The sequence below is a fragment of the Homalodisca vitripennis genome, chromosome 6 (genome assembly GCF_021130785.1).
Source record: "Homalodisca vitripennis isolate AUS2020 chromosome 6, UT_GWSS_2.1, whole genome shotgun sequence".
Taxonomy (NCBI): Eukaryota; Metazoa; Arthropoda; class Insecta; order Hemiptera; family Cicadellidae; genus Homalodisca; species Homalodisca vitripennis.
The window spans coordinates 71,131,347-71,143,644 of NC_060212.1; the positions used below are offsets into that span (position 1 = coordinate 71,131,347).

The window sequence follows — 12,298 nt, forward strand, 5'->3', positions numbered from 1 at the left end:
ATTGAATCTCACACTAAAACGGTTTTAACAAGGTTTAATTAAATAAAAGCTTTGTATTTGTAACATTTATTACTGATTTAACTACAACATAATGAAAGTTATTTATTTTGTGATTTTGCTACACTAATTATTGTGGAATTAATACACATCAAAGATATGCTACTTTTAAGTGGTACAAAAAGATTAATTGTGAAACTTTATGTATTCTCCAACCGGTGGGACAAATACAACTATAGTGAGATTTAAAGCTAATTTATAATACCAAGTAGATTGTTGACCATTATTTTTATTTGCTTGATACCATCATGAGAACCGAGTAGACAGAGTAGGAAAACTGGCAAACCTGGAACAGTTAAATTCTCATTATAAAGTGAATTCTTCTTTGTAATTTAGTAATAACAAATTATAGACAAATCATCGATATATCATATTAAGTGCTATATAAAGGAATGCTTGGGAAATATCATGGAACGTGTTGAAACCACAGTTTAAGACCAATTTTATGTACGAATATTCAATTTCCAGAACATATTAGTAATAGTGCAATTAGTTTATTGTATTAAAAATATGATTGTATGATTGTGATCCATACTATCACGTCTATATTGTTTAGGTTAGAAAAATTCCAGAAGTGAATTGATTTGGCAATAAAGTCATTACATCAATAATTAACCAGTATTAATATAGTAACATTATTTTGAATATTCTAAAACTTTTAACAAGAATACAGTAATTATTCTGGAGTTATTAAAAACGTTACAGGTAAACAAGTTTAACCATATTTATTACAATAAAATTTAAATATTATATTACACTCTAATATGATTTATACTATATTGCTTTTGAGGAATAGTATTGTATAGTGTAATATAATATGGTACATAATAGCTATTCTACTTGATAGGGCCAATATTATTTTGAACGTAACTTAACGTATACATCTTTCATCATGCTTAGCCTTATGCTCAGTGTTTATGTCACTAGTTAAATGCAGGCATATTATAGGAGCAGAAAATTATTGCAGTGCTATCATAGCGTTTTCAGCAAACTTCCGAGACCTCACCACTAAATTGTATTTAACCTCAATACAAAAGAAGAAGATAGGTATAAACATCATCCTCGCATCCGACAACACTCTTTCTCTTTTCAGCTCACAAACCTATGTCTGTACAACTTCCTCTGACAAAACATCCCTAACAGTACAATTTAGCAGTAAATGTTCTTCATTCGAATTTCAGAGCACCAAACTCACATTGACGAAAGTTTCGAAGGATACTGGGACGAAGTGCGGCCACACCTCCAGTCTGGCAGGGCGTATAGCCCGAGTGGCAACGATCAGAAGCATTTTCTTGTCTTCCTTGTCCATGCGGTACCATTGGTTCATGTACACTGCTCTGTACACCATCAGGCTCTGTTCAAAATGTAATGTCAATAGGTGTGTCAAGTATACAAAAATCTTAATTAACATTAACGACTTAAGATGCCTTCGGATCAATATAGGTTAACATGAACAAATATGCATTCTATTTTATTAAGAATGTTGGTTTTACATATGATAATGTAAGAGTACACTACACCTTATGACGGGAAAATGATTCGCTAAGGGCCCTCGCAAAATTAATATATACACGTGGCTAATTTCATTCTCTATATATCATTTGGACCGATAGATAAACATGCAGTCATGGTAGACAAATATTTACATCCCCAAAGTAGGTAAAAGAGAAATTATGTTACTCCACTGATCGATATATATATAAATGACGCCAAGCCGAATTCCATGGTAGGCCATGCACGATTATAGGGCTTATTCTTGTCTAAATAGTAATGAAGTTTCAGGCAATATTCAAATGTACAGACTCAATCTTTCTCGAGTTATATTAAAACATGATTCATTCACGTGTTTGTCCAGTTTTATGTTTTATTACAGTATTCGAATAAAATTCCCGGTAAGCAAGTTAAAGTAGTAAAGCGTAAGAGTGTGCTGAAGTATATTTCTTTCACTAACTTGTAATATTAACTACTGACTGTTATACTGTATTTTCTATTCGCTCTACAAAAATTACTTGTTAAAATTTTTATTTATTATATAAAATACCCAAGATAAAAAATGTGTCCCAAATCTCTTAAATCGAAAAACCCCATTTTAAAACATTTTATTGGTTATGACCAGCTAAAAAAATTCAACCAAGCTATGTTTAAATAATATTTCCTTACTAATTGTTGTCTTAATGTATTAAGTAGTACGGTAAGTTATCTTGCTTATAATGTTTCCTACAATAAATAAATTTATAACTAGTTGAAACACAGTTATCAGTATAATGCATACGTTTGTCTGTCATGGAGTAACAAAATAGCATCTGACTACAAAATAACTGAATTTAAATTTAATAAGATAATATTAACTATAAGTGGATATTAAATTCCTTAACAGGGACAAACTTAAAATTATATGTACAGACACAGAAAAAAGTTCATATATACAGGGAATTGTGTAAAGTTTGTATAATCCTTAAATTGTATTTATTATTCCTCATGCGTACCTTTACCTAAAAAAAAAACATTACAATTAAATAAGTTTTTGAGTAAGTTATTGAGGAAAATAAATTTAAATATATAAAAATCTAGTGATAAAGACAAGGTAAGTAAATATTATTCCATCTTTTGACCAACAAATAAATAAAAACCATTTCTTATCTTATTTAAAACTAAAACAAATATAAACGATTAAAAATTAATAATTTTTTTGTTAACAGACATCTTCTGCATAAAAAATTAGTTTGTTAAAGTGATAAAAACAAATTGGGAACCAGTTTCCAAAAAGGTAGGTCCATGTGACATTACATATATAAAGTAACTATAGTAAGCTTGCTTAAGTGATTCGACATTTAAAACTTCAGCTAGATGTCTCAAAGAATACCAACATTTACTGAGTTAAATGCAAATTACGTCAATTTGATTAGATTAATTAAGGATGGATACTTTATTGAGGACTGAAAAGGAAACTGAGGTTTTTAGGCATTATCAATTAAGGCAATAATTGCAAATTGAGGAACATGTTAAGGTTTTGTATTAGTCCATTGTTTATTTTATACTTGTATTGTTATGGACACAATATGTGAAGTGGTAGTTAATTTTATTTTGATATGGACACTAGCATACACTAGTGAGGCTTCGCCTTCAATTCGTCTTCAATTATATGGCATCCAACATTCCAAGTATGTGATTGAATAGTTCCAACGATTTCAGTTACGCTGTAACTAATTTATGCAATGTGAATAAATTCGAAAGTCGAAGTTGTTATTAAAACATTTATGATATAATAAGCTGGATTTAAAATAGAGGAAGTGTCCTTCGACGATTTTGTGCCATTGAAAATAACACTTAGTGTAAAAAAGCTGACACTAAAATAATAAGCTTTAAAAATAATAAGCTGGTGTATTACTTTGTAGATCCACTTGCAGTTACCAGCGGCTTTGCACGGCGAATTAAGTGACAAATAACATCTGCCACGAATGTTACATTGCAAGAATACTACAATGTATGTCTTAGAACCCCAGAGGATGAGGTAAGTCATTGCACACAGTTCAAAACAACTCTTTCTGAGTGACGGAATATTCAGGATTGGTAAGTTTGAGGGTAGGGGCCGCCTCTTATTGAGTTCCCATGAGGAATGATAACTTGCAATACATCAGTATGATCATCTTGGAAGAAGGGGAGTCAATTCCTTTCTCAGCCTCTTTCAGTCTAAGTCAGGGGATAACCGTCGTTCAGACTAACCACAGCCTTCAAAACTATGATAGCTCCACGCACTCTAACGGTCATATTCCGTACTTAACTAGACATATTAATAAGCCCTTTTACCCCAAAATCCAGAAATTTTTGTTTAGCAATGTGTAGCTCCTAGATGTCTATTGGATACTTCCTGAAAAGCATAAACCAAAAAGAAGTGAGCATTGCTTGATGGTCTTTAACGTCCATAAACCATATATATATATATATATATATATATATATATATATATATATATATAAAACTTATATAAATATGTCTAATGTTTATGTATTATATTAACACTTACATGATCAGCGAGCTGTTCTCCAAAGAAGCAGAAAGTAGCAAGCTTGATAAGAAGAACTAAGAACAGAGCTGTGAACCGGAGAAAGTCAAAACTTCCAATAGGAAACTGAAAAATGTATAGAGTATGTATATTAAGAATTGGTACCATTTTACTTATTATAATACTATGTAGTACTGCTACTAGACTACATTTATGGAAATGAGTACCACTTATAGTGTACAATTTCCAAGGGAAATAATTTACTAAAAATTATAATGATTAATGATGCACTCTTAAAATAGACTATAAAATACATAATGACCAAGTATAAATTCGTCTTAACTCTTCTGAAGCCTTATAAAAATCAAGCATATTCAAGTTCTGATAGAACTAAAACAACTTAAAAGCAACATTATCACATAACACATTTTATTTGGATGTGATTTGATATGTTGAATAAAATTGTTTTAAGAAGATTTGTATTATTAAATGGATATGTTAAAGTTGTATAACAGTTTCTATTTCACTAATAGTTCTATGTTGTCAATTTTACTGTTTTATTTGCTAAATTTGTACAAAGAATAACATTTTTATGCCTTTTACATAAATATTAAATATGGTTTAAACAAAACTGTCATACTATTCAATGATAAATAGTGAAGACAGATAAGTAACTGACTCAAATAAAATTATATAAAATCATAGGTAACAGTTTCAAAATATGGTTTTGTTAATTTACTCTGCTAATAAAACATTTCTAATATTTGCACATAATACTAGATGGCTCTACCTGTCTAAAAAATATATTGATTGTTTCCTATTAAATATAGGCTAATATGTGCTACAGTTTGATGTCATAGATACTTTATTAATGTGGACCCGATTTAATTGCAACGATGTAGTAAGTGCTCATCTATGTAACTAGGTACAAGGAATACGATAAATTGGATAACATAATTAAATTTTCAAGCTCTTATATTATATCAAATAACACAGCATCATTGTAAATTGCCGATTATTGCATTTTCTTTAAATGTCACTTATTACCTAAATCTGCATTATGTTACCGTCAATATTCTGAATAAAGCATAGCATTTTTTCAACAGAGAAGTATTTATTACATCTACATGTTGCACAGTAGTGTTATAAATATTAAATAAAACAAAAATATTAGTTATTGATAAAAATGTATTCATCGTACTAATTTTGAATGAATTAAACTGGGTTTATCTTAAAAGTGTATTATTCTATTCTAGTATTATATATCTAATCAAAAATCCGTTAAGATTGACGTGTGGATAATTGCGTGCCATGTACACAAATATGAATTTTCCAATAGAACAGACAGTCTTTCTGTTTACTGTGACTTTTATGATTAATTTTCACCACCAATTTGTATCACCTGAGACAAACAGTAAGCCACGACGATTATGGGCAAAACCAAGAACACCAGCTTCAACAGAATGATGGTGTGGAAGGTCTTTGTCATCATAGTTGCAACTCTGAAAATAAAGTATTTAAGTAATGATAATCTCTCTTATAAAAATTGTACTGATAAAAGGTTAACCGAATAATATTCAAACCTATCATGATTAATGACTAGGAATAATAATGCTGAATAGTTCTTTACAATCAGCGTTTCTCTTTCTCATCTCTACATGTATCTTAGTCTTACAAGTATACTTGTGGTATAGGATTATATTTTTTAACGCACTAGCACTTTTATGAACGTGAGAGACTATCCTTCTTTCCTTAAAATATTTGAATAAGAAATTTTAAAATTTTTATCCATTTATAAATCGGTACAAAACATCTATTCACTTTCTGTGTACTTTTTACACAGTTTTTTTTCAAAATAAAGTTTTTTAAATACTTTTAATCAGTTTCTTGGTGAAGTAACAAATTTATTGTTGCCCAAAGATGAACAGACTAATTTTTTCTCCCCATATTTTACCTTTGACACTGGTTTATTTTTCTAAACTATTTAACTTATACTTTTTGGGCCTGATTTATTCACGATAGCAAGTCAAAAACTAAAAGAAACTTTTGAATTTGCCCCTTAATCTACTTTACCAGAATTTTAGAAAGACCTCGTTTTACATAGTGAGCTGAAATTTGGTCGAAATATTTCGTTACAAATAACTCGCTAACGAAGCATTTCCGGAATCATTTTTATATAAATATCTTTCATTATCTTACATTTAGAATGAGCTCTCACAGTTTCTATATATTTTCGTGAATCACCTTGTATGACATTATTTAAAACCATGTTTAAAAAATTATTAAAAATTATTATTAAAAAATGTTTAACCAATTGAGTGACAAAATAATTTTATTAATTATGTAAATCGTGCAAAACAAATTAATTATATTATTTATCAAAAAGTGACACAACGCTCGTAATATTAATAATAGTACTAAATTATTGTCAAGTTGCACAATACAAATATAATAATCATACCAAATAAAAAAGTTAAATAGATATGTTCATGTTAATTGGAACAGTAATAAAGAAGGCCGAATGAGTTGAAAAGTGTCTTTTTTATCTTATTGGTTTGAATCATGATTGGGAGTGCCGATGGCATAACGGTCTAAGACATTTTACTTTGAGTCTGAGTTAGAGATAGCTCAGGTCCGAATACTGTCTGTGACCTTTGCACTTTTTTCATTACCATCAACCTCGTACTGTATCGACTCTCCCCGTTATTCTGTTTGATAAGATCCTCGCCCAGGACAGTGGCCGATGAGGACGGGGAAAATAAAGCCTAAAAGGGTATCGGCTTCTCCTATTTATAAAAAGGGGAAAAAAATTCTACCAATATTGGTTATTAGTGATTGTATTTGTAACTGTACAAAGTTCTTTATTTTTTTAAATTAATAAGGTATTTTGGTGTGTTTTTAAAAATGTAATATAACACTATTTTTATTGACCAAAGCACATGCAATTTTAGATCAGCATCAATAGTAGTTAAGATAGAACTTTTATTAAAGGCTCTACCTGGAAGACTTCAACGAAATCTCTCAATATGGGTTAAGACTGTTGAAATATTACTTTTGCAATCATATACACGAAAAGCACGCAGGGTTCAAAGTATAACAATTATTTTCCTTCAAATGGTGCGTCGGAGGTTAAACAGACATAATTTCAAAAGTGTTTCTTGAGACTAAGTTTCTTAATGACGACGGAATATTTCTGACATTCATAATTATTGCCAAAAGACCAAGAGCTGGCTTGCACTGTTTAAGCACAAAACCATGTTCTTTATTCTTTAGAGACATTTCGCTGAGACATAAATCGATAGACAGTTTTGGCGGATGTGAAAAATATGAAGGGATTTATAAAATATAAAACAATATTTTTTAGATTATAATTTTCTTATTTAGATTCACTTAAAACTACCCGCCAGACACACAAATAATAGTTATGTTATTTTTATAGTATCAATATTATAAAACTAAATAAAGAGAGAAAAATTGCCATTAAAGTGTCTGTGTATACTAAGCTGATGTTAATTCGACATGTAATTACCTGACGGTAGGCTTTAGGTGTGTCAAGCTAAGACAACTATGGTTTGTAAAAAAATATTGTTTCGTATTTGAACAATTTTAACGACCTCCACTAAAATTTAGCTGGTCATCAATTCATATCTCAGGTATACTTTTTTCAAATAATTTCAAGGACAGAATATTCTATTGAAGTAGATTAATACATGGTTACGTAAAAAGACCCTGCTCATTAAAATGTTGAAATCTGTCATTAAGAATTTTAAATAAGTAATTCTAACACATAAATTTATTAAAATCAGATGTTTTAAACTGAATTTAGTTTTGTTTTAATGATATTTTATTTAAATTCAATTTACAATACTGTTACGAATAATAGCTACAGTAGGCACTTTGGGTATCTTCCTCAAAAAGTATAAAAGAAAGATTGATTAAGACTTACTCAAGGGTATACTGATGCTGTTTGATCACACTCTCCAAATCTTCTTCTCCATTTATCGAACTTTCGACAGACCGGGTCTTGTAGACACCAACTTTAAGCCGTTTCTCGAATGAATCCGCTGTGATCCTGAACTGACAAGAGAGCTTGATTACCAGTACGGGGATCATGATGAAGGAAAGGAAACCCAAAAATCCCATCAATGTGAGTTGGATCAGATTACAGATAAACAGTAGACCATACAAAGGACTCCTCACCAGTGCTGAAGGCAGATCGGTCTCCATTACAAATAACTTGCAAATTCTTTCCTCATCTTTGACTACATTGGAATCACAATAGTTCACCAGGAAATTCATGACTGCCTCCAGTAAACATGAGACGATAAGAACTCCGAAAATCATCAAAACATGACGAGCCTGTTTTTTGTAGATCTTGATCAGATTTTTTACGTGAGGACCAGGTTTTGGGAACTCATCCATCTTTTGGAAAAACTGTATTAGCTCTTTAGATTTACGGCGGATCATCATTCGTTCTAGAACAAGCGAAACAATTATCAAGCAGTCAAAGAAGTCATCAAGGTAATCTTGTTTCATGTCTGTGACACGTATGGTGTACGAAACCTTCGTGATCATGCAAAAGAGATATAGGACATCTAAAATATACGCGTACGCCCGAAAAGCAGTTTGCTTCCATGGTTCCTGCCAATTCCCTGGAACGGTTGCTGTGATGACCAGAATATGCCTGAGAACGCAGATATCATCGTATGCCATCTCGAGTAGAACTGAGCCAAATTTTGCGTGCATTAAATTGGGTCAATACAGTAAGTCAACTGAACAACTTTTGTTTGTCTTGCTATTCAGTTGGAAACTCCACATTTACTATTTAGCATAGCTGTTTGTCTTGTGTTACAACTTGCTGCAGTATCGATTACTTGTGTGTGTTGACGGTAAATTATCCATTTCAATTTAACTCGTACATTGTAAGTACTAGTGTGCTTCACAATCTGGTATCGCCTTATTCATAATTTAGTTCTTTACCTACATTTGATTCAATAGAATTGTACTTTGTAAATTCAAATGTTCCTCTCAGTTGCCACTCTTCAAAATATTTCACATTTCTTCATATCAAACCATATGCAATTAGAGATCTCTATTTATACTCATTATTAGGGTCTTTATCTTTTAATCCAGGATACGAAAGCCAATTTTCACCATAGCAGGAGCATGCGAGGAGGCGGAAATGGAAATGTTTGAAAAGAGCTGCTATTGAATTAACGTAGTTTCATGCACTTCAAACCAACCGTGACGCGTATAAATAATATTTGTATCACTGTCGTAAAAATAGATAGAGACTCACCGACATAATATTTTAAGTTTCTATAATTGATTACCTGATTCTGGTGTAATATGTATTTACATGTCTGACTGATGTTTAGTGTCAAGCTAAGAAAAATATGATCTAAATAAAGTAATTTATATTATATATAACCCTTTTTATGCTCTCCCATTTTTACCTATACAAAACTAGTGATACTGGCAATATGTTTCTTCTTTAGGGGAAATTCTTTAACCAATGGTAAACCAGGTTCTGTGCTTACATTGTACTGTATATTATATCTCTCGAGCCTTGGACTGTTATTATTTGACGCTTATTTTTACAAAAATAGTATGTATAAAATAATATACTCCATCAGTAAACTCTTCAATAAAAATAACCAACAGTGTCTATAAACATACGACTCTTATTATGCTTTATCAATAACAATTGATATTTACGCCAAAATCAAAATGAAATTATTCTAGTTCAATAGTTGTATTAACAAAACAATAGACCACTGAGAAAACATAACTTAATTCGAAACAGATACAAAGTTTTATTAATTTAAACATTTACATAACGTGTATTTATTAAACATAAAAGTATGTCATTAAAAAATTACAATTGTATGTAATGAAAATTGGGTTTTCTTTAGAATGACTTTAATGGTCAATAAATACACGTTATGTGAAACTTTAAATTATAAAACATTTGTGAAGTTAATATATTTTGATATTGAATAATTAGATGTACAACCTTTTCTTATAATTCTAAAATTAGATATTAAAATATTTATGTTATAAGTATCACTTGTAAATATTTGCACTTTAATATTGATTCTCATAATACTTTTTTATTCATAGGCATCTCCTGTAACAAAATATGAAATAACTAGTATTATTTATATGGCAGTATCGTACATTATTATTTGTGCGATGTGTTAAGAAGTGTTGTATTTTTATTACTGCAAGAGTTATATTAGAGGTAACATTATTGCTATATAAAAGCATTATTTGTTAATAAAACTTTATAGATAAAGAATAATATGTTGTATGTTACTGAAGTAAGAGACTGTTATAATATTTAATATATTTATAAACATTTATTCGAATAGTGGGTGTCAGGAGTGGTCTTCTCTATCGTCAGGTTCCCATCGGGGAAGTGTATCGTGATCTGGGACTCCTGACTCTCGCGGATCGCAGATTCTCCGCTGACGTTGTACTGCTGTCAAAGATCCTTAACGGCAAGATCGACTGTCCCGATATGCTGAGCCAGATCCTCTTCAGGACCCCTTCAGCCACTCGCTCCAGAGACCTGTTCGCTAGGCAGCAACATCGCACCAACTACGCAGCAAACGATACGATGTACTGACTTCAGAGTTCTGGTAATAGCGTCGCCGACATCGTTGACTTTTTTGTGGACAGTATACCAGTGCTCAAGAGGAAGATCGCCGGTCTGCAGGAGTTATCTGCCTAGGAGTTGCACAATGAGGGAAGACACTCGTTCTTACACTTTACCTGTACGTCTCTCATTGCTGTTATTTATATATTGTGTCTTGTTAATTCTTGTCTATTCTTGTTTATTCATGGTTTTATTCTTATTGTTTCGTGCTAATTTATTGCTGTTATTGTTCGTTGTTTTCCATAGTTCAAATCACGGTACACTAATAATTAATTACGTTATTGTCATTCATAGTTTATATCCGTTTCGGCACTTAAATAGTTTATTAATCGTTATTGCTCTATTTGTCACTGTGGTTGTTTACTTTCATTGCTTAATTATTGTTCAAAACTGTAAAAATGGAGATGTCCGTTGAAATGTAAAATAAAATAAAATAAATAAAATAAAATAAAATTTCTGTGACAAATAGACAAAATAATTATTGTATTATTTATACGTATATGTGGCGTACAAAATCTCTAAAAATACCTTATTATTTTTAATCCTTATAAGATAACATTTACTAACTTTGCAAAAATTTATGCAGTAATCCTAACTATTTTTGTGCAGTAACCTTGATGCTTCCATTGTGTTAAATGTAAGTAGTGACTTGGAAATTTTAAATGAAAAAGCTTATCAAACTGCATATAGGTTTAAGGTATTGCAGATACAACCACTATATATTTCGAAATGAGATCAATAATTAACCTCTGTAGCTGTAATTTTGAATAGAATAAATATTTTAGGAATCGTTCTATGAAAATATAGTACATTGGTTACATACCCAATTAGCGAATATTTTTACATTACACTTAAGTATAACCAATATCACAACGGAAAATAGCAGATTAAATAAGTTTGAAAGCAATCTGAGTACAACCATGCAAGGTTTGACATGTGACATTTGTATTCATAGAGTAAAGTGAGTCATAGAGTAGAAAGTCAATGTTACTAGTCGTTGAAAATATTTGATTTCAGCGCATCCTTGCATAATAGTACTCTCCAAGTTCCTTGTAACTTGTATTATTTGAACACTGCTATGAATCCTCACTTACTTACGAAACATGAATATAACACGTAGATTTAAATTTTTCCTTGAAACTTCATTTCTACATAAACATTCTGAACTTACATGATTTTGCATGTCCAAGCATTAAATTTGGCCGATTGTCATTGAAGCCTATTACTTAGTAGAAAGATACAATTTCTCTTTTGTCTGCCGGGAGATGTAAAAATTCTTTCTGTATGATTGTCCCTCTATCTGACTGTCTGTCTCTAGGAAAACTTGAGAATTAAATAAATTACGGATAACAATTTGCTTGCGGCCTTAGCGAGACTTTTTAATTGACAAGTAGTGTGGAGTACTAATACTTTATATTGTTTTAGCTGAAGATATTTTGTAATTAATAAAGGATATGAAGTGAAGCTTGTAGCATTATGTGTAATAATACAGACCTTTAAAATTATATGCAAGTTAAACTAGGCTTGCATTAGATTTGTAGGACACTCCCCGTAGGTCGTCCCAGAATTTAAGCGTG

At 30.8% G+C, this 12,298-nt stretch overlaps 1 protein-coding gene across 1 annotated transcript; it reads right to left on the reverse strand.

The window, feature by feature from the left end:
- Positions 1-286: 286 nt before the first annotated feature.
- Positions 287-8,773, reverse strand: LOC124365424. The gene is made up of 5 exons (XM_046821405.1): positions 8,007-8,773; positions 5,463-5,562; positions 4,082-4,186; positions 1,253-1,411; positions 287-343 (listed from the first exon to the last, which is right to left on the reverse strand). Exons 1-5 carry the CDS (start codon positions 8,771-8,773, stop codon positions 287-289), a joined length of 1,188 nt encoding a protein of 395 aa, XP_046677361.1.
- Between the last annotated feature and the right edge of the window lie 3,525 nt (positions 8,774-12,298).

What these genes read in the sequence shown, in the direction of transcription:
- LOC124365424 (XM_046821405.1), bottom strand. Translation starts at nt 8,773, where the DNA reads ATGGCATACGATGATATCTGCGTTCTCAGGCATATTCTGGTCATCACA. An exon ending in CAGCATCAGTATACCCTTGA is followed by an intron (nt 5,563 to 8,006) that starts GTAAGTCTTAAT and finishes CTTTATTTTCAG; the next exon opens with AGTTGCAACTATGATGACAA. An exon ending in TGGCTTACTGTTTGTCTCAG is followed by an intron (nt 4,187 to 5,462) that starts GTGATACAAATT and finishes TACATTTTTCAG; the next exon opens with TTTCCTATTGGAAGTTTTGA.